At 60.8% G+C, this 25,639-nt stretch overlaps 2 protein-coding genes across 4 annotated transcripts in view; one reads left to right on the top strand and one right to left on the bottom strand.

Annotated features, from left to right (window-relative positions):
* ARHGEF16 (Rho guanine nucleotide exchange factor 16) overlaps positions 1 to 9,366 on the top strand; it is a 22,422-nt gene extending 13,056 nt beyond the window's left edge. Inside the window, exons 6-14 of one of the 2 annotated variants that reach the window (XM_032760953.2) lie at positions 1,946 to 2,098; positions 2,261 to 2,390; positions 3,597 to 3,671; positions 4,008 to 4,100; positions 6,124 to 6,275; positions 6,672 to 6,860; positions 7,763 to 7,836; positions 8,060 to 8,161; positions 8,682 to 9,366. In XM_032760953.2, the coding sequence (XP_032616844.1) occupies positions 1,946 to 2,098; positions 2,261 to 2,390; positions 3,597 to 3,671; positions 4,008 to 4,100; positions 6,124 to 6,275; positions 6,672 to 6,860; positions 7,763 to 7,836; positions 8,060 to 8,161; positions 8,682 to 8,821 (1,108 nt within the window). In that variant the 3' untranslated portion in view covers positions 8,822 to 9,366. Of the gene's footprint in view, positions 1 to 1,945; positions 2,099 to 2,260; positions 2,391 to 3,596; positions 3,672 to 4,007; positions 4,101 to 6,123; positions 6,276 to 6,671; positions 6,861 to 7,762; positions 7,837 to 8,032; positions 8,162 to 8,681 lie in introns of both variants that reach the window. The other variant, XM_058444303.1, reaches the window with a different exon arrangement.
* Positions 9,367 to 18,656: 9,290 nt separating this feature from the next.
* The window catches only part of MEGF6 (multiple EGF like domains 6), a 116,871-nt gene continuing 109,888 nt past the window's right edge, over positions 18,657 to 25,639 (bottom strand). For both annotated transcript variants that reach the window (XM_032758699.2, XM_058444034.1), the window contains 11 exons: positions 25,195 to 25,323; positions 24,950 to 25,081; positions 24,558 to 24,686; positions 23,796 to 23,924; positions 22,520 to 22,648; positions 22,273 to 22,401; positions 21,898 to 22,026; positions 21,673 to 21,801; positions 20,752 to 20,880; positions 19,077 to 19,123; positions 18,657 to 18,742 (listed from right to left, as the gene is read on the bottom strand). In XM_032758699.2, the coding sequence (XP_032614590.1) occupies positions 19,089 to 19,123; positions 20,752 to 20,880; positions 21,673 to 21,801; positions 21,898 to 22,026; positions 22,273 to 22,401; positions 22,520 to 22,648; positions 23,796 to 23,924; positions 24,558 to 24,686; positions 24,950 to 25,081; positions 25,195 to 25,323 (1,199 nt within the window). In that variant the 3' untranslated portion in view covers positions 18,657 to 18,742; positions 19,077 to 19,088. The remainder of the gene's footprint in view (positions 18,743 to 19,076; positions 19,124 to 20,751; positions 20,881 to 21,672; positions 21,802 to 21,897; positions 22,027 to 22,272; positions 22,402 to 22,519; positions 22,649 to 23,795; positions 23,925 to 24,557; positions 24,687 to 24,949; positions 25,082 to 25,194; positions 25,324 to 25,639) is intronic.

Here is a 25,639-nt window from a genome sequence, read left to right on the forward strand (position 1 = left end):
GTGGGTGTGGTCTCGACCCTGTGCTGCTCCCTATATGCAGGAGGACCCTGGAGCATCATCCGGTCTCCTGAGCCTCAGCCTCAGTGCTAACCTGGGGTGCGGTGCCTCTGGTCCCCTCGTGGGCTTGGTTGGAGCTGGGAGATGATTAGGGGCCTGTAGTGCCTGGCACAGGGCTACCCCGACAGTGGCGGTTGCTGGCACATTCTTATATCAGCCCCGCCCCTGGCGAGTCCCACCCATCTGCTGCCTGTGGGGTGCCCTTGCGGAACTTTGAGGCCCTGAGAGTGGGCAGGGAGCCGCCTTGTCCCTGGAGACAGGGGCTTCCTGTAGGGCTCCAGGGACCAGCTATGGGAAACTCCCAACCTCTGACTCAGCATGGGATGGGGTTGGAGGGGGAGGGTTCTGGGATAGTGGCTGCCCCTCCCCGAGCTCTGCCCCCAGCCATGCAGGCTTTGTGTTCTCTGAGCTCTGTGTCCTCCAGTCCCTTCTGCCTCAGGCAGCTGCATGTTTGCCTCTGACTTCCTCAGGGCTTTAGATTGCTGCCCTGGGGTGGGAAGCTCCGGCCTCCTCCCCCAGCTGGGTCCCCGACAGCTCCTGGCATTCACAGTGAACTCTCTGGGGAATCATCACTATTTGGGGTCAGCAGCTGGTGGGCGGCTCTCCCAGACCTTTCTCAGAACCCGCAGTCACCCATGTGAGCTGCTGACCAGCCTGGCCGGCCTCGGCACGCACGCATGTCGTGGCCCTGCTCATCCAGCAACCAAGGCCTCCCATGGCCTCCTAGGTCCTCATCCATGGGGACTGCGGCTCCATCTGCTGGGGATTCTCAAGGGCAAGCGGCTCTCAGGACACTCTCCCTGCAGGGCGCATGGCTCCTGCGTGGGTGGCAGGCCCAGTCGGGCCCAGTGAGCAGGGGGAGGAGGGACTCCCGCCCACCTCCATGCTGGGCAAGGGCGTCCTCCGAAGGCCAGAGCTCTTAGGCTGGGAGGATCTCCTGTGGCGGGGGCCTGCAGACATGGATGTGGTCTCAGGTTGGGTGCTCTGAGGGTCTGCAGGATGGACGAGGCTCCGGCCACCGCCTCACACACCAGGTGACCATCGTGGGTCCAGCCAAGCCCAGCCTTGGTGGCTCTGGCCGCCCATGGGGGCAGAATCCTGGTAGCCCTGGCCTAGCTCTGACCAAGTGTTGACTCCTTTCGTCCTGATCACCCTGGGCCCAGGCCTGGGTCATGGAGGAGGTGAGGGGCTGGTAGTCCCTTCCAGGGAATGCCAAGAGCCCACACCTGGCCCCCTCGGCCATGACTGTTCCCTCAGAACAGGGTGGGGGACCTAGTGAAAGTAAACAGACAGTTCGTGAACCCAGCTGGGAGCTTGACCAGCAGAGCTGCCTGGGATTTGGGACTCATCCTTGGAGGGGGTGGCCCCAGGCATCACCCTATTTGTGACCCGGAGGCTGGGCTCTTGTGCCTGTTCCCTGAGTTTCCGTCCTTGAGTTTCTTCCCAGGGGCAAGCTGGTGCAGCAGCGGGGGCCCAGGCCTGGGTGGAGGCCCAGTCGTTTTAGCCGGAAGGAGCTTGAAGGGCGAAGGGCACCAACTGGACAAGGCACGAGGACAGGAGGTCCAAACGGGCCCACCTTTGGGGACAGTCCCTGGAGCTGCCCCTGGACAACAGAGGGACAGCACCAGTGCGTGGGATCGTGGCAGGGGGCTCTGTAAGGAGCCCCAGGCCTCTCTGACCACTTCCCACCCGCCCTCCCTGCTGTCCTGCATCCCAGGTCCAGGTCCCGCCCCAAGTGCTTGCTGCGTGCTGCCTCTGGGAGCTGAGCTCAGCTCCTGCCATGTCCATGTATGTGTGAGTGTGCATGCAGATGCATCTCTGTGTGTGTGCACAGATGGGGCCCCACCACCAGGCCCGTGGCACCCTCCTCACCCCTCCTTGCCTTCAGGTTCTTCGAGGACCTGGAGCAGCGGCACAAGGCCCAGGTGCTGGTCGAGGACATCAGTGACATCCTGGAGGAGCACGCCGAGAAGCACTTCCACCCCTACATCGCCTACTGCTCCAACGAGGTCTACCAGCAGCGCACGCTGCAGAAGCTGACGTGAGTGGGTGGCCCCGAGGCCCGGAAGGTGGCTCAGGAGCATCCTGCACCCTGGTCTCCCAAAGCACATTCCTGCTCCTAGCCCGGCTTCTGCAGGTCCCGCCTGATTTTGGTACACGCCGGCCATGCAGGGCCTGGAAGGACAGCCTTGTTCTCTTGCAGAAGCAGCAACGCCGCCTTCCGAGAGGTCCTGAGAGAGATTGAGAGGCGGCCGGCGTGCGGGGGCCTGCCCATGCTCTCCTTCCTGATCCTCCCCATGCAGCGGGTGACCCGGCTGCCCCTCCTGATGGATGTGAGTCCACGGCCTGGGGGTAGGGCCGGACACACCATCCTGGGGTCCCACGGCCAGAGCCCCCCCTCAGATGGAGCATTATGCTCTTGTGACCTTCTCCTCCAGGCTTGGCCTATGATATTGTAATAGTTGTGATCCTAGGATGGCTTTAATAACCAGAATAACTTTGTGGTCGCTGCCACCCACAGAGCTCACTGTGCCGGGAGCTGTTCCAGCCCTTGGCGGATTTGTGTTCCCTTACTCAATGGTTCATGAGGTTCAGGCACACTGACGAGCTGGAACTGGCATCACCCAGAGCCCTGCTGAGCCTCCTCCCAGCCCCCACCCCACCAGTCCTCCTAGACGTGGTAGCCCTGTCCCCAGCACCTACTCTCCCCGTTCTGTGGGGTGCCCTTGTGGCAGATGCAAAGATGCAGAGAGGCTCACCAGCATGGGCTGTGTGTGTGGGATGCCAGCCCACAGGGCAGAGGGTACATGAGAGTGAAAGGTGTACACACACACGCACACATGTGCATACAGTGCACACGCACTCAGGCACATATGTGCCCATGTGCACACAATGCATATGTATTGATGCACGCCAATACACACATGCATGCATACATGCACACACTGCATTGCACCAATACATGCATGCACATGTGCGCACAATGCACACACACATTTGCATACATGCACACACAGGCACTGCACACACATGCACCCAGTGCACACACATAACACGTAGATGCACACACATGCACGCACACAGTGCACAGGCATATTCACACGTGTGCATGCTGCCCGTACACACAGCCCCGCACATGGCAGGACTGAGCTAAGCTCCCTGAGGCTACAAATGGCAGGGTTGCCCAAGCCAAACAGAACCTCAAACTCCTGGGGGCCCCAGGGATGTGCAGAAATGGGGCTGCCAGGGGGCCTCCACTGACGATTCCCCAGGTTGGATGGAGATGGCCAAGGACGGGAGGGAAGGGTTCCAGGCAGGGGTGCTAGCTCCTGTTCCCACTCAACCCGGCCTGACCTGGCAGAGCTCCAGGTGGTGCAGAGGCTGTTCAGGGGCTATACGTGCTGGTGGGGCCCTGCAGGAGCCCTCTGGGGGCAGCTCTTGACCACCCTGCAGCCCCACCCAGGGTCTGCTGTTGGTGGGAGCCTCCACACCTGGGATGCCAGAGGGGACTTTCTGTCCCATGTCTGTTGTCCGTCCAGACGCTCTGCCTCAAGACCCAGGGCCACTCCGAGAGGTACAAGGCCGCCAACCGCGCACTGAAAGCCATCAGCAAGGTAAGATGGGGCCTGGCCCCAGCCCCGCCCGAGTCCTGTACCCCGACCCTGTCCCCACCCCACCCCACCCTACCCGATGGCGTAGGGCTGGCTCCCCCCACCTTCCAGTGCAGCGAGGGTTCTCAGATTATCCATCCCAAGCCTTTCACAGCGCTGACAGGGAAACTGAGGCCCAGAGCCGGTGGAGCTCCTGCACAGTTGATGAGCCCGTGGCACGGCTGGTCCAGGGCAGGCACTGTGGGCAGCCAGAGGCTGGCTGGGCAGGGGTCCTGGGCACACTGTGGGCCGTGTGGGCTGTGCCAGGGCCCTGTCTCACACGGGGACCATGCCCTGCAGCTGGTGAGGCAGTGCAACGAGGGGGCCCACAGGATGGAGCGCATGGAGCAGATGTACACGCTGCACACACAGCTGGACTTCAGCAAGGTCAAGGTAGGTGGCCCCGGACATCAGGCCACTCAGACCGCTTCCCACTCAGCCCTCCCTGCTGGCCTGCGTGTCAGGTCACACCCCTGAGCCTGAGGGCTGGAGAGTGGGTGCCTACCCTCATGAGGCCTGGGGGCTGGGCCTCCTAGGGCTGGTGCCTTTGGTCTCTCCAGGCCACAGTCTCCCGATCTGGGGGCATCCCTTGTGTATCCCCGCCTACTCCCACTGGGTGGGCCTCTGTGGCCCTTGCCCCATCCCCAGGACTGCACCAGCAAAGGGCAGACCCCAGGCCCTGAGTGACCAAGCCGAGGGGGCAACAGGAGTGGCCCCTGTCAGTGCGCTTGCCTGGGGCCAGGGCTCCTTGCTGACCCCTCGGGCTGGGCAGGGCCTGAGGACAGACGGGAGGGGACAGGGTGATTTCAGGGCCGGCCCAGATCTCATGTTTCCCAGTGAGGCTTGGATTCTGGGTAGGGTGAAATATTTCCAGCCCAGGCCCGGGCAGCCCTAGTCCCTGCCACAAACGGGCAGGGCTCGGACCTCTCCCTCCAGAGCCCCCCACCCACGGTCCCACACACTGGCGCCATCCTCTGTTGTCCCGGGACAGCCCAGGGCCCCTCCCCCAAGGCGGGCCCAGGTGGGTCTCCTGTCCTGTGCCCCATCCAGTGGGTGCCTTTCCGGGTGGAGCAAGGAGTGGGTGACAGGCTACAGGCCACCCTCACTCAGGGCCATGTACAACCAAGTAAGGGTGCAGGGGTCCCAGCTGGGGGATGGGGCTCCCAGGGTGGGTCAGGGCGGGCTGCCTGGAGCAGCCATCAGGGCGGTGACTTCACGCTGCTGTCGCTGAGCCCACATCCGTGCAGGCCTCACACGTGTCTCCCTGATCCTCTTGAGTCTGGGGTGTAACACCTGCCCCTGCCAGAGCAAGGACCCCCTCCCAGGCCTGGTCCACCCCCAAGTGGGGCTCTCACCCCCACGTGGTCTTGAAGTTGGTCTTGGAAACGGGTGTGGGGGTGGAGAGAACAGGCCCATCCGGGAGGGTGGTGGCAGAGGCCGGGAGCGGGAGGTGCCGGGGGCTCTGAGTCTGTAGTGGGCACAGGTGGGGAAGCCGGGGCCCACAGGAAGCAGGTGGGGAGGTGTCAACAGTGGCTGAGGAGCGGGGGCTGGTGGGCAGGCTACTCATTCCCACGCTGCCCACCCCCACCCCGTACTGCCACCCTCTACTGTGACGCCCACCCACATGCTGCCCATTCCTGTCACCCCTGCGCTGCCCACCCCCATTGCCCCCATGCTGCCCACCCTGTCGCCCCCACCCCATCACCCCTGCACTGCTCGCCCCCATTGCCCCCACGCTGCCCGCCCCCACACTGCCCACCCCCATCACCCCCACACTACCCACCCCCATCACCCTGTGCTGCCACCCTCCACTGCGATGCCCACCCCCACACTGCCCACCCCCTGGCCTTTGCCATCCCTCTGCCCCCCACTGACTCCAGCAACTCAGCACCAGGCAGCAGGGAGGATGTTCTGTGGCTCAGGGGCCAGGAAAGGCCCCAGACGTGGAGCGTGGCCATCACGGGTGGGGCTGCCCCTGTCAACCAACCCTCCCTCGGGGCTGAGCAGGCCCTCGTACCTAGGAGGCCCAGCGTCTGCGTAATCGCCACAGAGGGGTGAGGTGTGTGTGGAGGCTTCCCCAGCACTGGCCTTCGAGTCCTGGCTTGGGTGAAGTGTTCAGTGGTCACCTAGCCCTGGGCTATCGGGAAGGGTCTGGTCCGGGGCCTGGTGCACCTTGATTTGAGGCCTGGACACATCGTGCCCCTTTCCTCTGTCCAGCCCCGACTGGGGGCAGCCAGCTGGTCACCCAGTCCAGAGGCAGGGGCCAGTCCCACCTGGTGCTGTGCGTCCTTGACCCCCTGGGGACCTGCTCACCCCGGCTCTGTCCCCCCCAACCCCTCCCACTGATCTCCGCCTCCCGGCTCTGTCCCTCCCAGCCCCTCCCACTGATCTCCGCCTCCCGGCTCTGTCCCCCCAGTCCCTCCCACTGATCTCCGCCTCCCGGTGGCTGCTGAAGCGCGGGGAGCTGTTCTTAGTGGAAGAAACCGGACTTTTTCGAAAAATCGCCAGCCGGCCAACGTGCTACCTGTTCCTGTTCAACGATGTCCTGGTTGTGACCAAGAAGAAGAGGTGGCCTTAGGGCAGGAGGGTGTGGGGAGCCCCACTCCATGGACACTGGGCCGCTGGCCCTGGGGCAGGAGGGTGCGGGGAGTCGGCCCTGAGCCCCTCTGACCTCAGAGCTGAGGCGCGGCTTCCTCGGCACATGCTCTACCTGACACTCGGGGGCAGGTGGCGCTCACTGTGCAGCCTCTGGCCTCCTCTGCAGACCTGGGTCTGCCTGTGACAGCCACGAGGAGGACTCGAAAGCCGTGGCCTCTGTTCTGTGGGATGCGGGAACTCTTGCAGCCTGTCCATGGCTGCCTCCCCACCACTGCAGGGGAGCCGGGTGGGAACTGGATGGGAGCCCAGCAGGCACCGGGTAGGAGCTGGGTGGGACCGTCCCACCGACTGCCCGTGTCCCCACAGCGAGGAGAGCTACGTGGTCCAGGACTACGCCCAGATGAACCACATCCAGGTGGAGAAGATAGAGCCATCTGAGCTCCCTCTGCCCGGGGGCGGCAACCGCAGCTCCTCCGTGCCCCACCCCTTCCAGGTGACCCTGCTTCGCAACAGCGAGGGCCGCCAGGAGCAGCTGCTGCTCTCCTCAGACTCCGCGTAAGTGGGCTCCCGGGAGGGCTGTTCCCAGGCCACAGGCACATTAGCTCCACGGGGACCGGGTTATCCACCTGCCTCGCTTGCTGTTCCACGACTGGCTCTGAACGCCCACTGTGCACCTGGCCCTGCTGTACGTGCTGAGGTAGAGCTGGGAACAGAAACGGCCTTGTCCTCGTGGAGTTTATGTTCCCGGGAGGGGACGCACCAACAGTTGGGCCACCAGGAGTAGGAACAAGGGAGGAAACAAGGTGGGGGGTGGGGTGCGGGGGGCGCCGTAAGGAAAGCTCAGCCCATGGGAGCAGAGGGAGCTGGGGCCGGAGAGTGGGGCTGCTCAGCAGAGGCCCCGAGGCAGGAGAGCCCTGAGGCCCTGGGGGCACACCTGCAGGTGGACAGCAGTGCTGCTGGGCTGCAGCCAGCCTGGCCGGTGGGGGCCAGTTCAGACAGCAGGGTGGTCCTGGCACTCAGAATGGGAGTGGTCACTGATGGGGTCTCTGCGGGACCCCTGTGGAAGGCAGGCACACAAGTGTGCCAGTCTCCATATTCCCTCTCAGCTCCTCTTGACCGAGGACAGCTCTGGGCCCTGTTTCCAGATGAGGACGCTGGGGCTGAGTCTGTCACAGCAAATGGAGGGGGTAGGGAGCTGGGGCCCAGTGCCAGGAAACGGGGTGGACTCAGGTCCAGCAGGCTGGGGTCTGGGTGTGTGGCCATTACCCAACCCTGTGACCTGGGGCTAGGGGTGACTTGGGGGTTAGCCTGCCTGGCACAGTCTGCCCAGCCACTCCTGCCCACCCCCACCACCCATCTCCTTGCCATGGCCCCCATGGGTGGCTGTCAGAAGTCAAGGAACATCAGACGGGCAGGATTGGTCTCCAGGCCTGGCTTATGCTGTCTTTGGTCCCCAGGAGTGACCGGGCGCGGTGGATCGTGGCGCTCACACACAGTGAGAGACAGTGGCAGGGCCTCTCCAACAAAGGAGGTGAGTGCGGGCTGGGGGCCTGCAGGGCTGGCCCTCTGCCATGGCTGGGCACTTTGGCCCCCACTGTAGCCCAAGGGAGCCTGGCACCTGGCCTTGTGCTGCGGCCTGGCAGTCCGGGGATGGGGCACCCTGGCCCCAGGGAATGTGTCTGCTGGAGGCCGTCGGGGAGTGGAGCCTGGCCCATGCCTCCCGACAGCCCTGCGATGGCCACTGCCCTATCCAGACCTGCCCCAGGTGGAGATCACGAAGGCCTTCTTCGCGAAGCAAGCAGACGAGGTCACACTGCAGCAGGCGGATGTGGTCCTGGTTCTGCAGCAGGAGGATGGTGAGTGCAGGGGCATCGGGCACAGATGGGTGGGCAGGGACAGGCAGGCGTGAGTCAGCATCCGGTCTGGCCAGGTCCATAGCATGCCGGGCTGCAGGCTGACCATGTGCTCACCCTCTCTCGAGGGCTTCCTCAAAGGGAGCACTCCCGCATCCCCGAGCCCAAGAATCAAAAGCAGGTTCATGGTCAGTGTGTCCTACATGGGGAGGAGGAGGTATCTCTGCCCTCCCAGGGGATGCCCAGCATGAGCCTGCAGAGGGCAGGCAGGGCATCTCCTCATGCCGGGCAGAGCTGTGTGGGGTGTGCTCAGCCCAGCACCCTTCTCAGTGGCCAGCACCTGAGCAGGGGCCGGGTGCCCGGTGACCACAAGCAGGGCCTCGGAAGCTGTCTGCTCTGAGGCAGGAGCAGGTGGTCGGTTCTAGGAGAAGCCTGGCCCTGGTGTGCTCAGGCACAGCAGCTCAGAGGGGCTGGGGGAGCCACGGCCTTCCTGTCACCTCCCTCCCACCCCATCCGGGTGCAGGCTGGCTCTATGGCGAGAGGCTCCGGGACGGAGAGACGGGCTGGTTCCCCGAGGACTTTGCCCGCTTCATCACCAGCCGTGTGGCCGTGGAGGGCAACGTCCGCAGGATGGAGCGTCTGCGGGTGGAGACGGACGTATAGCCCTGCCGAGGCCAGCCGGTGGCAGCACAGCCTGTGGCAGCACAGCCTGTCCCCGATCAGCAAGTGGCCGTGCCTGGCTCCAGAGAGCGTGGGGAGCTTGTCTCAAGGACCCAGCATGGTTCCATGGGGCTTCCCAAGAGCCTGTGGCTGTGGTGCCGGGCTCCGGACACTTCACAGAAGGAAGATCACATGTCCCCCGAGAGGCACCCCAGGCAAGCTCGAGGGGGCCACCCCAAGTCCCAGGGAGCCCAGCCTATTCCCATTGGCTGGCTGGGCCTCTCTCAGCTGCTGGGCCCCACCTCCCCACTGCACCCACGGGGCAACTCCACCCGGACTGATGGGCACAGGAGGCACCAATAGTGATTATCGGGGACAATGCGAGGTCTCCTCCTGTGCTCTTCCTACCCCAAAGTGGGACAAGAAGGGCCCTGAGTGCCCAGGAGTGCCCCATGTTCTGAGAGGGGGGCCGGCCAGAGGGAGGGGACCCAGCAGGGAGATGTCAGTTTTGAGGTTTCTAAATACATTAAAAAGTTATTTCTTAAGAACCTGGATTTTCAGAGTGACACAGCCCAGGCAAAGGCTGTGCCCACACATTTTCCCGGGACATACTCACTCAGGATGCCGCAGGCCGGCATCAGGCCCCCTGTGCATGGCCCCCCTGTGTTGGGTGCCGTGGGCCAGGACCGGCCCCCTCATGCGTGGTCGCCCCGAGCTCGCTCCTGGTGTGGCCCGTCTGCTCACCAGCTGGAGCATTGGAGCAGGGCCAGTGGCCCCTGATCGTGTACTGAGAACCCAGGGGCGGCACAGCTGCACCTTGCAGGGCCCAGGCTGGCCAGTGGTTTAAGAGGATTCAGGGATGCAGTAGAGCTTTTGGGGATCCCTCTGCAGTGTCGCAGGGTTGGAGGAAGGCCCCACCTCCCTCCCAGCCATCTCGTCCTGGGACCTACAGGCAGAAGAGGCAGTCCCTGAGCCAGTTGGCTGACCCAGGCTGGCACAGCGAGAGGACTGGTCCTCTCTGTCCCGGGAAGCCCCCGCCAGCCCTCCTGTGTCCCACACCAATGCCCGTGGCCTTTGTGGGCTTGGGTCATGTTGTACTCAGGGAGGGAGCACCCAGCATACACCTGAGAATCTGCCCTGATCCTCCTGGGTCTGGGGCCCTGGCTTCTGCAGGAAAGTCAGGGGTGCGTCTACCCTAGGTGCTAGCAAGAAATGGTGATAGGAGGCTGCCCTCCACCCCTCCCAGGCCTGAGGCAGCTGCAGGACTTGGTGCGTGAGAGGTGGGGTGGGCTGAGAGAATGAGCTGCTCCCAGCCGCTGCCTGCTGGACCAGGGCTCGGGAGGAGGCGAGGTCTGGAGGGCCGTGCAGTGTGAGGCGGGCCAGCTCCTCTCCCGGTCACCTCCATGGCCTTGGGCAGCAGCAATGGCCCAGTCCAGGCTCGGAGCCCACGCAGGACTGTCCTGGGCAGGGCTTTGGTCAGTGGCCGCCTCGCAGGGTGGGGCACAGCCAGGGCTCTGGGAAAGAGGAGGCACCTGGGAGCAGAATCCCCTGAGATGGGGCCAGCCCCTCCCCACCCGGCGCGGCATCTCCAGCCTCCGCTGTCCCGCCTGTGAACTGGTTACTCCCTAGGCTTTTCCTGGAGCTCCTGTGGGAGCAAACTGGCAGCCAAGGCAGGGCATGTGTGTTGGCATGTGGTGTGTGCACATGTGCTGGCATGTCTCTCTCTGTGTGCGTGCGTGTGTGTGTGTGGTGGCCAGGGGGCAGCATTTTTATGTAAACCCAGTTGCCCTGCAGCCTCCGGGTGGTTCTCACTGCCAAGTTCATGCTCAGCTCACGGAGCAAGGCGGACCTGGAAAGCCTGGCCTCTGACTCTGTGACCTCACTCTTGTATATGTGACCTGGGGCAGGTGACTCAGCCTCTGCGCCTCAGTTCTGTCTGCAAGTGGCTACAGCAGCCTGTGCATTTCAGCGGGCAGTGAGAATGCTCAGCCTGCAGGGAGGGGGTCCAGGCCCAGGCTGGGTGGCCGTCCTGCTATGGTAGCGGCCAGGCTGTTGGGGGCATCTGGGGCAACCTGGGGAGGCCCCAGTTCAGGCCTGCTCAGGACGAGAGCCCCTCCCGGCGGAGTCAGGAAGCGCAGGCCTGGGCTGCCAGCGAGGTGTGGGGGCCCAGGCAGCGGGGAGACCTATGGGCAAGAGGGGTGTCAGGAGAGGGGGCCACAGGCTTGTGTAGCGCCGTCCCCAGGACCAGTGCCAGCTCACGCCCCTCTGAGGGCCCCTGCTCAGCCTGGGGTGCTGTCCTCACTGGCCCAGGTGCCATGGCCCCCTCAGCAGGACAGAGTCAGCCTGGACCCCCAGCACGTCGATCACCCCCTCCCCGGGGTCTTGCTCACTCTCCTCCTGGAACCTCAGCCCATCCCGTACTTTCAGTGTTGGGGCCCAGGGACACTTCCCTGCCCACAGTCCCCAGATAATAGGGGTCCTGCAGGGGCTCTGCCACACCGGCTCAGCTGGAGAGGGGTCCCAGGAGGCAGGGCTTGCCTAGCCCAGCCCTCCTGTGCAGCCGCATAGCCTGGGTAGGTCTCCAGCTGCACAGACCCTCCTGTTGCAGGGGGTGAAACTGAGGCCCAAAGACCCTCTTCCCACTGCAGGGGTCAGTGGGCCCCACTGCAGGGGGCTATCAGGGCTCTAAAGACACCTGTCTAGCCAACAAGGCCTGTGCCCCAAGTAGGGTGCCAGGGTGTCCGCAGTGCTTGGTGTCCCAGCCCATCCTGCAGGCCATTGTTGGCCTGGGGTGCCATGGGGGCTGTGTGGATGCAGGGCAGTGGGAGGGGGCTGCTGCTGAGGACTTGCACCCAAGCCCTGTCCCCAAGGCCACCCTGGGCAGGATAGCCCAGGCTTGGGGCAGCCCAGGCCGAGGACTGGGGTTCATCTTGGCAAACTTCAGTGCCCAGGCCTGGGCGGGCACAGAGTGGACACTGCTGGGTCCGGACAGGCACCACCTAACCTTTCCTGGGGCCGGGGAGCAAGGGGGGTGTGGTTCCCAGAGGCACAGAAGCCAGGCGGGAGTGGCCGCCCCAGCTAGGCCGGGACAACTGTCAAAGACTGGACAGGCACCAGTCCCTCCGTCCAGCCAGAGACGGGACAGGCCACCAGTCCCTCTGTCCAGGCACGGAGTTGGGTCTGTCACCTGTCAGGTCCGGAGGCCCACGGTGAGCACATCCCTCCATCCCACCCCCGTGTCCCCACCACCCCGTCCCGTGTGCCATGTGCATCCTCAGCCCACAGAGCCCCTGCTGCTGTCCTGTGACCAGGAGAGAATTTGTACACAGGGTGCACACTTACATGACCTCATCCTGGTTCCTGCTCTTGCCCAACCACGTTTTAGGATCTATCTGAGCGGCTCTCTGCTCATCAGTCCCCTCCAGAACATTCCAGAACATGTCCCGCCCTGGCGGTGTCCTTTGCAGGGATTCCCCTTCCCCAGCCTGCTGCACGCCTTCCTCTCACGCCACCTGGTGTCTGGCAGAAGCACTCCTGGCCGGGCTCCGGGGCCTCCGATGCCTGGACTGCTGCCGGCTCCAGGGCTGGCCCTGGGACCCCGGTGGTTCATGGAGGGGGTCCTCACCCCACATTCACTCAGAGCCCTCGGCCGCCAACTTTTGCTGGTGGGAGTAAGCCATAGACTGGTGTTTTGATGTGCAGATCTCTGGTCTTGGTGAGACGGGCCTTCTCCGTACACATGGCCTCGGCTGTGGGGTCTCTGAATTCTGCCCATCTCCTCCCCTCTCCAGCTCGGCTCGGTCCTCCTCTCTCTGGCTCAGCTCTGCCATTCTTGACTCCAGACCTTTGTCAGTTTTAGACATGGCAGGTTGCCCACCAGATGCCACCTGTGGACTCCGTCGCTGGGCCTTTCCAGCAAATGCATGGATCCAACATAGCTGGGAAGTGACATTTTTCATGTCGCATTTGCCTTCCATTTGTCATTTGTTCAGGCCTTTTGAGGTCTTTATAAACTCTATCAGAAGAATTGAAAGAATCCAGAAATTCTTTTGCCGGATACATTCCTGTAGATGTGCAGGTTTTGTTGCCGTGCTGAACGGCGACTTATTTTGTCGTCTTGTTGTTGGTTGTTGTTGGTGTTGAAGCACTATCAATGTTACAGGTTTTACACATGTTGTACGTTTTCCATGATTTATAGGACTTTATTGCCAACCTTGCTGAATCCTTACCAGCTGTAACAATGTCTGTTAGCCCTTTGGGGTTTTCTGTGGAGATGATCTTGTCCCCTGAGAACCACGGCAGGTGTGTCTTCCCCTGAGTTCCTCATGCCTCTCAGTTGCTTCTCCTCGTCTGAAGATACTGCCTGCTGGGGCGGTGGGGGGCAGTGAGGCTGATGCAGGCATCTTCTGATGTGACTTTATTCACTCTTGTGACGACACTCACCGTACTCTACCCAGGTCCGGTTCCAGCTGGTCCAGGTATGCAGCGAAGCCCCTGCCTCTCGCGTTTGTGCTCTGATGGGGAAGGCCTAGCAAAGACATGGGATGTCATGGCAGGGCTGTGAAGAGCAGAAGGCTGGGAGGAGGTATAGCAGGACCAGACGACTGTCACCCCAGTGGGCACAGCAGGCCCTGCTGGGCGGCATCTTTTGGACAGACCTGAATTCATCGGTTTCTCCCCTGAACATGACACTTGCACCTAATCACTATCAAAAAAGGCCCTTTCTCAGGTTTCCAAGAATTTCTTTCCCAAACAGGCTTTGATCTCTGTCCAACGTTCTTCCTGCTGCCATCAATACAGTCATCTGATTTCTCTTCTCACCCAAATGCACCGACACATCTTCTGATGTGAAATTGTCCTTGCATTCGGTCCATTTGGTCAGGCCAGTGTTCTTGGTAAAATACTCTTATTTGGATAGCTAATATTTGATTTAGGATTTTTGCCCACATGGAATAAGTCTGCAGTTACCTTTCCTTGTTACTGTCCTCTCTTGGCTTTAGAATCAAGTTTCCGCTGCCTTTGTGGGATGAGGTGAGCTGTTTTTCCTCCATTTAAAATTTCTGGGCCAGGTGCAGTGGCTCACGCCTGTAATCCCAGCACTTTAGGAGGTCGAGGCAGGCGGATCACAAGGTCAGGAGATCGAGGCCATCCTGGCTAACACAGTGAAACCCCGTCTCTTCTAAAAATACAAAAAAAAAAAAAAAAAATTAGCCAGGCATAGTGGCGGGCGCCTGTAGTCCCAGCTACTCAGGAGGCTGAGGCAGGAGAATGGCGTGAACCCAGGAGGCAGAGCTTGCAATGAGCCAAGATCGCGCCACTGCACTCCAGCCTGGGCAACAGAGCGAGACTCCGTCTCAAAAAAAAAAAAAATTTCTGGAACGTGTACTGGTTGACAAATTTATACACCTGATGTAACCATGCACGCTACAGCTGTGCCAGGATTCCAGGGGCTGAGCAGAGGGAAGGAGCGGCTCTGCCGCGGCTCTTCGCCTCTTCTTAGGCCACCACCTAATTCGCATTTTTCCCCAGTTTATCATTTTTCTAAGTGTTTTCCAAGTTATTGGTACATAGTTGCTCATAATTTTTTATGCTTTCTTCTCTGTTGTATCTGTAGTTAATTCTTGTGTATTTTTTTCTCTCGTGTTTAAAAAATCAGTCTTGCAAGGTGTTTTCTTGCTTCTTAGTCTTCAAAGAAGGAAACTTTGGTTTTCTTAAGCGTTCCGTTATTCTCCACTTGCTGAATGTAAAGTTTATACACAGAAATGTAAGTGTATCACTAATCATCAGAGAAATGTGAATTAAAGCCACAACGAGGCCGAGTGCAGTGGTTCGCACCTGTAATCCCAGCACTTTGGAAAGCTGAGGCGGTCAGATCGCGTGAGCTCAGGAGTTTGAGACCAGCCTGGGCAACATGGCAAAATCCCATCTCTACAAAAAGAAAATACAAAAATTAGCTGGGCGTGGTGGCTTGTACCTGTAGTTAGCTTCCTGGGAGGCTAAAGTGGAAGGATCGCTTGAACCTGGGAAGCAGAGGTCGCAGTGAGTCGAGATGGTGCCACTGCACTCCAACACTGGTGACAGAGTGAGACCCTGTCTCAAAAAAATAAATAAAACCACAATGAAATATCATCTCACACTGTCAGAATGGCTATTATTAAAAAGTCAAAAATATAACATGTTGTTGAGGATGCACACAAAAGGAAATGCGTATACACTGTTGGTGGGAATGTGAACTCACTTAGCCTCTAAAGAAAATGCTATGGTTTTTCTCAAGGAACTAAAAATAGAACTCCCATTCGATCCAGCAATCCCACCACAGGGCATCTATGCAAAGGAAAGGAATCCGTTGTATCAAAAAGATGCTCACACTTATGTGTTTATCACAGCACTGTTCACACTAGCAAAGATACGGAATTAACCGGTGCCCATCAGTGGATGACTGGATAAAGATGTGTGTGGAGATGTGTGTGCACGCATGCGTAAATTTTACATATATATATATATATATATATATCTGCATTCCATTTAGTACAGACATGCAGTATTTGCACGCACACACACACCATGGACGACTACTCAGCCATAAAGAAGAATGAAATCATGACTGTTCCAGCAACATGGATGGAACTGAAGACCACTATCTTAGGTGAAATAACTCAGAAACAAAGTCAAATACTGCATGCTGTCCCTTATATGTGGGAGCTAAATAACGTGTAGACAGACAGACAGACAGACAGGGGAGTAACAGACACTGGAGACTGGAAGGGTGGGAGGGTGGGAGGGATGAGAAATTACTTCATGGGCAGAATGTACACTATTCAGTAATGGTAACACTAAAAGCCCAGACTTTTCCACCATACAATATGTCCATGTAACAAAACTGCACGTGTACCCAACTTTATATATATTGTTAAGCTGAAAAGGTGTATGTGAACACAGTAAACATGTAAGTATAAACACAGATGCACCATGTGTGCCCAAGCTCATTCCAGGTTATCATTGCTAAGTCTTCTTGCTCAACCTATTGGTTTTTGTAAAGCGCACGTTCAAATCACCCATGACAGTGATTTCTATTTGTTCTATCCATCACTGCTGGATGAATGTTTGAGCCTCATTGTTGGGTGCGTATATGTGTATGTATATTTATAGACTGTCACGATGCTTCTCACCCTGAAATATTCAAACACCTGCCCTAATTCTCCTTTGGTTTACTCTGCATGTCTGTATTTCTACCCTTTGAAGCATGTCTTTTATAGTGAAAATACTATTTAGTATATCTTAATGCAGTCTAGTCTGTTTTTAATGTTTTTAATTGACAAATAATAATTGTAGATATTCATCAGATACACAGTGATGTTTTGATACATGGGATGTCTAGTCATCAAATCAGGGTAATGAGCATATCATCATCTCAAGTGTTTATTATGTGTGTTGAGAACATTCAATATCCTCCTTCTAGCTATTTGAAACTATATAATATACGGTCAGGAGTTCGTTTTTCCGTCGTCATTTGTAACCGTTAACATTAGGATCTGTGAGTGTGTTTTCTAGTTACTCTGCTTTATTTTCCTCCGTTCCTGACTGCCATTGGATAGCTGAGATTTCCTCCGGATGGGCAGAAGCTCAGCCTGCCTTATGGCTTCCGTAGCTGAACACTGTGTCTTCGCTGAGCGGGATGAGTGATTGGTACCTGCCAGGTCCCCCGTCCACACCCTCACACCATACTGAGACTGTCGGGGGTTCCCATTGGGGAGTAATGGGGGTATTTTGATTCTCTGAATTGCTAGGCCATTTGGGAACTGTGGTGACTGAGTATCTCAGAGCACCCTCCTGGCTTCGCTCTTCTGGCTGGAGAATGTCTCTAAGAGCATTTTCAAGTCAGGCTTTTCTGTATAAAAATGGCTGAGGCTTGAAAGCCTAAGAATAACATGGACTTTGCATGCCCTTGATAGTTTAGCTGGACATAAAATTCAGGCTTCAAATATTCCTTCAAACTCTGAGGATGGAACATCACAGTTTTCCGGCTCTCCGTGTTTCTTGTGTAAAGACTGAAGTCAATTCGATTCCCATTCTTCTTTTTTCTCTGGGACTTTAGAATTTATCTTTGACATTGATGTTCTTCAAGGTCTTATGGCTTTTTTATGTTATTTTTCCACCTTGTGCATTTCCAGGGTGACTGAGATCATTCACCTTTAGATCTGAGAACGTCTTGGTCATCGTTGCTTCATGTCAATGACTTCTTCTTATTGTATTTTGCAGTTAGATGGATGTGAATGAACACCTCCCTTACCCATTTCCATTCATCTGTCTTCTGTACATTGTCTCTCTTCATGCCTCCCTGCTATTCCTGGGAGAATCTCCTGAGCTGTATCCACTCACCCCATCTGCTGGATGCTTCATTTCAAGGTGTGCGTTTTCCACACTCCGTCTGCACCCCAGTCCGTCTCTCTCTGGCTACTGCTCCTGCATCCCCACCATCCCACCCTCCCTTATCACTGTTTTACTTTAAAGTGTCCCCACGGCGGTCCATTCATCGGCTTCCTCTGTGACAGCTCCCTTGCTGTCTATGAGCAACCAGACTCCTCCTCCTCCTCCTGCTGGTGAAATCCTCTGCCCTGGGGCCTCAGCCACCTTGGCTGGTTTTAGGGTGATAGGGGGCGGCAGCCCAGACCCTAAGGCGGCCTTCTCAAGGGAGAGAGAGTCCTGTGTTGCGGTGTGAGTGCAGCCCCCTCCACTGGCCACCCCATCCTGCAGAGGAGCCCCCAGCTACTGCCCCTACCCTCTGCCTCTACCGTCCACTCTGGGCGCTTCTTCCAGGAGACGTCAGCCTCAACCCATGAGTGCCAGGCATTCGGGAAGGCCAGCCTGTCCTCACCCAGGGAGCCCCTGCCCCCTGCGATGCTGCCCTCCCCCCACTGCTGATGCTCAGGTAGGGGTGGGTGGGGTGGGCCCAAGGGAGTTTGGCCTCAGTCCAGGTTGCCCCTCCACACCAGCCCTCCTCTCCCTGGGCCATTCTTCGGGAACAGCCGGTCTCTGGGTCTCAGGGGGTGTCTCAGCAGTAATGAATGCAGCCCCAGCGTTCTCCTCAATAGCACCGGGAACTGAGATGAGTCCCAACTTCTTCACTTGTGTGGCACCCCCACCCCTGCAAAGGGCCCCGGGTGCACTGGGAGGTCCCTGTGTGCATCGTTGCGCTGGCCGGGCCCCAGGGAGGAGCCCACACAGAGTCCACGTAACGCAGCAAACACACAGGCCACGAGGAGGCTGCCTGCTCCTTTACCTTCCTGGATTTACATGGTACTGGAGCCAGCAGCCTGGTGAGCCCGCAGGACCCTGCAGACCTGAATCAGGGTTTCTGGGGATCGGGCAGGAGATGACAGGCAGCTTCCAGCTGATCGCAGGGCTGCAGCGGGCATGTGCAGTGGCCCATAAATACCTTTACATAAATACGGGCTGGGCGACTTCCAGTCCCAGGGCCTAGCACCAAAAAGGCTGCCTGGAGGACAGTGGCCCTGTGCCTGCACCTGCGCCCACATTGGTGCCCACACCTGTCCTCAGTCCGACTCACAGCCGCGGGGAGAGCGGGGCTTCCTCAGCCCAGACCCAGAGCGTGCCCCTGGGTTCTGCAGAGCCAGGCCAGGAGGCGCCTCCCTTCCAGCAGCCATGCGAGACTTCCCTCCTCAAGACCACACCAGCCTCCAAGAGCAACAGGTTGCTGGGCTGTCCACAGCCCTCCACGGCCCTCAGAGGAAGGGCAGTACCAGGAGCTCTGGGCCCATGAAGTGTCCTTCTCACTGGTCACCAAAGGCCTGGGTCCCCTCTGGCTGGGACTAGAGAGGCGGGCTCCACGGGGCTGCCTCTGCTAGTGCCTCGCTGGTCCACTGCTCTGGGATGTGGGTCTGCTGGAGGCGGGCAGTGTGGCCGCTGGGGAAAAGGAGAAAAGAGGGTCAGTCCAGGGTGGGGTGGGTGCTCCCAAAACAGACTGGGTTCTGGGCTGGCACCTCCTCCTCCCACCCCTCCCCTTAGCAGCTCAGCCCAGCAAAGCAGGGCAGGGCCCACTCATCCTTCCCAATCCTTCCCAGCCTGTCCTTCCCAGCTCTGGCCCCGGCCTTGGTCTCTGAGCTCCAGATTCCTGGGGCCCAAGACCCCGGGTGCAGCCGCTGCCCTGTGGGGCCCAGATTATACTTAAGCACTCTTCTTTGACTTTGCCATAACCCACCCTCCTGGCAAGCCCACGGGCATTCCCCACACCCCTTACCTGAGCCCTGGGCTAAGGACGGTTCTCGGGGAGCCGGAGGGGCCCACCTGGAGGTGAGAGAGAGCAGGCCATGTTACTACCCCCAGCCTTGAGTGAGCCACAGTAATGGCAGCAAGGCGTGACCTCATCCAGGCCTTCAGGGACCTCTACTTCCCCCGCACAGCCTGCTTCCCTTCTCACTCCTTTGCACTCGGGGAAGGAACAGGGGCAGGGGGCGGGGGGCGGGGGGCGGGGGGAGCTCTCTCTCTCCCCAAAGGAAAGCTCTCAGCCCCTCCAAGCCCCCACTACCCGCGACATCAGGGGCTTTACCCAATGCCAAGCCAAGTCCACTCCAGGGGAGGGCGCAGGACCCAGGACTCCCCACGCCCCGCAAGACCCTGCCCATGGGGCCCCAGGCTCCTGAGGCCTCCAGCTCAATGTCAAGGCACTGCCCCCGGCACCCAGCCCAGGTGCCGGCAGCTCGCGGTGCAGTACCACAGCTGACCACTAGATACCGCTGCCGGGCAGCCTTTTGTCCCTACACCAGCGCACAGGCTGCTGCCCCGCCCCTCCTCGCCCGGCCCCGCCCCGCTCCGTTCCACCGAGATCGGGTGCTCCCCTGTCTTAAGGTTCCGAACAGTCTGCAGCCAGGTCTGCCTTAGAAAGGCACAAACAGATGCACACATACACAGCGTCAAGACTATTTAGGGGCCTCCAAGCCGAGGACCCCAAGTGTGACATCCCCAGTTAGCCAAAAGGCAGAGCCTGCAGCCTGGCGCCTGGCCTTTGCCCCGCCCACATGTCCTGCCCCGCACAGGCCCCAAGCCTGCCTCTCACTTCCCTCTGCAAAGACAACCTTTCCCAACACCGCTGGGGGGTACATGGTGCGGGGGGGGCGGGCAGCCAAGTCTGGGCTGGCCAGAGGGGTGGGGGCATCCCAAAAGCACTGCCTGCAGGCAGAGAGCACATTCCAGGCCGGCCTCAGGGTCCTGAAGGTGGCGCTAAGGAGCCACCTTCACACAGGTGCTGGAGCACGCTCACACATGCCCGGCACACACGCCTGTGCCCCCTGCCGCACATGCATGCACTATTGCGCAGACGCACTGGCCACATTCACACACTGATGCATACATAACACACAGGCACTGGCACACACAGGTGCCTGCTGCCCGTGCAGGACTGCATGCATGGACTGGCACATACTGGGTGCCGCACACATGTATTGGCACACATGCACACACACGCTGCTCACACTGTTGCATATGCGTGCACAGACACACCCTCACATCCTGGTGCACGTGTGGGGGGGGCAGGAGGGGCAGGGATGGCCAGCGTCCATCCACACTGTGGGTGGTCCAGCCCAGCCATGGGGTCATGACCCTCTTCAGGCCCCCAGTGCAGTTTGCAGCCCACCCTTGCAGCTGTTGGGGCTGGGAAGGATGGGCTGTTTCCAGCTGGCAGCATGGCCCACCCCTGTCCCCTGGTTATGTGACTGTGAAGCTCACACTCCACCCATCAGAAGCCAAGTGACACTCTGGGTACCAAGCGGGGACAGATGACATTCGCTATGTCTGAATAGCCATAGGGTAACCTGGCCAACTCTGCAGTGGGTGAGAGAGGGGTCCTCTGCCAGGGTGGAGCTGATGCTGATGAGGGGATGGTGCCTTCCCGCCCTTCCCCAGGAAGCCCAGCTCACCTTCTCGGCATGTGGGCCCCATGTAGCCATCCACACAGTGACACTGCCCACTGACAGGGTCGCAGTCAGCCCCACTCCCGCAGTCACAGTGCAGGGTGCAGCTGGGCCCGAACTGGCCCCTTCTGCAATCTGCAAGGCGGAGGGGGCAGGAGACAAACCTGATCATCATCCCTGCCTTCCCGGCGCCAGGGACCCTGGACCTAGGGGCCCCTGACAGAGCCCAGGTGGAGTGAAGCCTTCCGCCTGGGTGTGTGTGGGAGCTAAGACCTTGGGCCTCGGTTTCCCCTGAGGAGTAAACAGTTCCTGCCCTGCCTTCCTCAGCTACATTCTGCAGCCAGTGAGCTCCTGCATGAGAAAGCCCAGGCCCCAGGCACAAGCCCAGAATCACCACCGAGTTCCTGCCCTGCCCCAGGAGGGCAAACAGGAGCCAGTGTTCAGGGATGCCCCCTCAGGGCACAACAGGCCCAGAGCCACAAGGCCAGGTATGCAGCCCCAGCAGGAGGGCCCCTCCTATCCTCAGGTGAGCCCCTCCTATCCTCAGGTGGGGCCCTCCTATCCTCAGGTGGGGCCCTCTGGGCTGGAGGGGCCACAGCCCCCTCGATGTCCCCCCATCCACAGCTGGCAGATCAGGGAAGTCTTTCCACCCAACCAGAGCCCCCGCCCATGACCATGACCTTCCTGGGACGTTGTGGAGGCCATACGGCAGGGCCTGGCCTAAGGCTCCAGCAGGAGTGCCATGCTTGGCACCGCATGTCCCAGCAGCTGACTCCAACCCCCCCAGGGGGCACGGTCCAGGTGCAGAGGCCACAGGAGGGCATGGTGCCCAGCCCAGGACTGGCACAGGTAGGGCCCAATCAATCGATATTGGTCACTGATGGAGACCCACACCTACGCCCTTCCTGGACAGGACCCCAGACTCACCCAGGTTACAGGTGGCTCCTGAGCGCCCTGGTGGGCAAAGGCAGAGACCGGTGACAGGGTCACAGGGTGCCCCCCCGTCGCAGTCACACCGCTGGTGGCAGCCCTCTCCAAATGAACCTGGCTCACACCCTGGTGGGGGCAGTGGGCTCAGTGTCCTCCTCCTGTCCTGCACCCAGACGGGATGGGGCCAGGGGGTGGGGGTTCAGGGAGGCACGAAGCACTCACCCCTCTCACAGAAGTGGCCGTGGAAGCCGGCGGGGCAGAGGCACTGGCCACTGATGGGGTCGCAGGGGGCTCCATGTTGACACCGGCACACCCCCTGGCAGCCAGCCCCATGGAAGCCAGGGGGACAGGCTGAAGGATGCCGGTTACCACGAGACAAGGGCACAAGGTGGCAGAAATGTCCAGTTTGCCCAGAGTGAGTAAAACCCGCCAATTCGGGGGCCCGTGAGAAGCCCCCTCCTGCCCTTCCTTGTCCCTCCCCACTGCTGCTGGCTCCCCACCTCCCCACCACTTCACTGCTGCCCGGATCACCCACACAGGAGGAGTGGACAGTGGCTCAAAAGGGCCCTAGCCCAGCTGCACAGGCCCCCAACTCACGGTGCTCGCAGGCCTGGCCGTAGAAGCCGGGGCCACAGCGGCAGGTGCCCGTGGCGGGCTCACATGTGCTGTTGTTGTGGCAGGAGCACTCCAGACGGCAGGCGGCTCCGTAGCGCCCAGGGGGACAGGCTGGGGACAGAGCAGGGCGGGGTGGACAGTCCTCAGGCACCAGCCTTGCCCAACCCTACGGCAGCCCAGGGCACATCCCTGAGGGGATGCTGGGGTCCCGCTGGCCCCACACACTCACCCAGCTCGCAGTGCAGCCCGGTCCAGCCCAGGCCACAGGAGCAGCTGCCGTTGTTGGCATGGCACAGGCCCCCGTTTCTGCAGGAGCAGGTGTGCTCACAGCCCACGCCAAACCGGTTCTGGGGGCAGCCTGGGGACAGAAGGCAGGTGCTGCCTGGAGCTCTGGCCAAGGGCTGGGCTCCCTCTGGGGACGTGTCCCCTCAGGCTGACAGTCACTCAGCAAATGCTTCCTGAGGCCCGTCAGTGCCAGTCTCTGCCTGCTGGGCAGGTACATGCCAGGGAGTGGCACCAGCCGCATCCTCTCATTCATTGGTCATCTCAGGCTGCCAAGTGCCAGGCCTGGTCTAGGAACTGAGGGTGGCTCAGTCATGAAGGGGCTGGGTGAGCGCCTACCCAGCCTGCAGGAAGGGGTTCACGGAAGGCTTCATGGAGGCAGCGGCCCACTGTGAACCAGCTGTCTCTCGCTTGGGAGTGAGTGCACATCCTCCAGGCCTGAGAAGTAGCGTGGCTGGGCTGCCGTGGGCTCAGAGGTGGCCGGCTGCAGCCCTGCTGTTACAGCCAGATGCCTAATGACCAGCCCGATGGCACTATCCTTCCTGGGAGTGAGGTGGGGACAAGCTACCTCCCAGCTAGAGCCTGAGCCCTGGGATCCTGAACCCTCTGCTGCCACAGGCTCCCAATGAGCCCGGAAGGCCAAGAACTGCTGTGGGGGCAGCCAGTCCCTTGATGCAGACTAAGGGTGGGACCAGATAAAGAGGCTGTGGCTGTGTTCATGAACACTGGGCCTGTCCGAGCAGGAGCCACCACACCTGTCCCCTGGGTCCAGCCCATCTCTCTACTCTTGACTGTGCTCCAGGCCCACCTCCACTTTGGTCCTGGGCCCTGGGCCTGGCAGAAGGGGCCAGAAAGACTCCACCCTCAGGCAGAAGACAGCCACCCAATCCCTCCTGCAAGGGGCCAGGCAGGCACTGGGTAGGAACCTGCAGTCCCCATGGCCACCTCGATGAGGATGGGGTCACTGGGTGGCCTGAGCCTCGGCCAGTTTCAAGGCAGGGGCTGGGGTGGCATAGGACAGTCCATTCCCCCAAGCAGGGCAGCGTAGTCAACACAAGCTACAGCACTCTCCTCTCAGCCCCAGTGTCAAGTGGGAAGCTGGTGGCAGCCAGGATGTGTGGGTGCCTGGGCTGGGCCCACCCCTCCAGCGTCCATCCCCACAGCTAATCCACTGACATCTCTGTGAAGGGCCCGTGAGCATGCCCTCCGGAGTGAACACTCACCGCGCTCACAGTGGACGCCGGCTCTCCCCGGGGGGCAGAGGCAGGTGCCAGTCACAGGGTCGCAGGCCGCCCCCTGCCCACACCCACACACATGGGTGCAGTTGGGGCCAAAGCGGCCCTGCGGACAGGCTGCCAGGGAGGAAGCGGTGAGCATGGCTGGCTTCCCTTCTCTCCCTGCCCAGTCAACCCCAGAGTGGGGATAAGACAGGATGGGATGGGGTGAGGGGACCCTGGGTCTGCCCCAGACAGGGTGGGGCCAGCCAACTCTCACACACCCACCCTGGCATCTCCCTTCCACCCGCAGGCCCTGCTGGGGGCCAGGCTGCTGCTGCCTGCTCTGCAGTGACTCACTGCCACCCCCGCCCACCCCGCCAGCTCTGCTGGGGTCCCAGAAGGGGTCCCTGCATGACTGAGGGAAGGGGCCCGGTTCCCGGCAGGTCGCTTGGCCATGGCTGAGCTGCCCGGCTGACCTCTGTGCCCGGCTGTGCTCAAGCCCCTGGCAGACATGGCGCAAGTCGCCGGGCACAGCAGGTGCAGGGGCAGAGCTAGCAGAAGCCTGTGGGACCTGGGGCCACAGAGACACCCCCAGCGCTGCAGGTCCTTTCTGCCCCTCTGGCTTAGCCCCACTTGGGGCCAGGCCCAGACAGAGGGGACTGAAGGGCAGGGAGGTGGGCAGTCGGGGGCCGTCCTCCTGCAGGCTGGCTGGCCCTACCCCAGAGACACAGGAGGCGCCACTCAGCCCTGCTGCCACCAGCCACTCACTGAGGCTGCAGTCTGCCCCGAGGAACCCAGCGGGGCAGCGGCAGGCCCCCGTGGCCGCATCACAGGAGCCCCCGTTGAGGCACCCACACAGCTGTTCACAGCCTGGCCCATACCGCCCGGGCGGGCATCCTGCAGGGAGAGGGGCTAGCTGCAGGGGCTGGGGCTGGAGGCTTCCCCGGTGCCCCTGAACACAGCAAAGCAGCTCTCATGAGGCCCCCATACCCTCCATCTTCCACCCCCTCAGACAAGGGCCTTCCCCAGGACCAGGGGAACTGGGGCCCAGCACGCCACGCAGGACTCCCAACGAGGGCCTTCCCGGGGACCAGGGGAACTGGGGCCCAGCATGCCCGGCAGGACTCCCAAGCCCCTGAGTGGGCACGGGCAGCACTCACGTTGCTGGCAGCTGGGGCCGTGGTAGCCAGCAGCACATGAGCAGATCCCAGTGGCAGGGTGGCAGGCTGGGTTCTCACCAGGACACCGGCACATCCGAGCACAGTCCTCCCCAAAGCTGCCGGGCGGGCAGGCTGGGTGGAGACAGGCAGGGTCGGTCCTGGCCCAGCCCAGCCAAGGAACAGGCAGCCTCTCTGGATTCCCCCTGCCCAGCCGCTCCTCGGGGTGGGGGCTTGGGAGCACCTACCCTGCTCACAGCCAGAGCCAGTGAAGCCAGGCGGACAGCGGCAGGCCCCAGTGACATGGTGGCAGGCAGCGCCAGGCGGGCAGCTGCAGCGCTGGGCACAGGCCTCTCCAAACCAGCCCCGTAGGCAGGCTGCAGAAAGATGAGGGCTGGGGAGGCTTCCTGGGAGGGGCCCGTGGGGATCTGTGGGCCAGGACAGGCCCGGAGCAGGTGCTGTGGGTAGGACCCACCCGATGCTGGCTGAAGTGGGGGCTGTGCTCATCATTCTCACACCTCGAGCCCCCGCCTCAACCCTGGAGGGCAGAGGCAGTCCCCGGTGGCAAGGTGGCAGGGGGCTCCCCGCCAGCAGGCACAGTGCCCCTCACAGTGAGGCCCGAATGTGCCCTTGGCACAGGCTGCAGGGACCAGACAGAGAGGGTTGAGAGATCAGCCTCTGGCAGCCCCGCCT

This window comes from Hylobates moloch, unplaced genomic scaffold (assembly GCF_009828535.3).
Source record: "Hylobates moloch isolate HMO894 unplaced genomic scaffold, HMol_V3 SCAFFOLD_9, whole genome shotgun sequence".
In the NCBI taxonomy this organism is placed as follows: Eukaryota; Metazoa; Chordata; class Mammalia; order Primates; family Hylobatidae; genus Hylobates; species Hylobates moloch.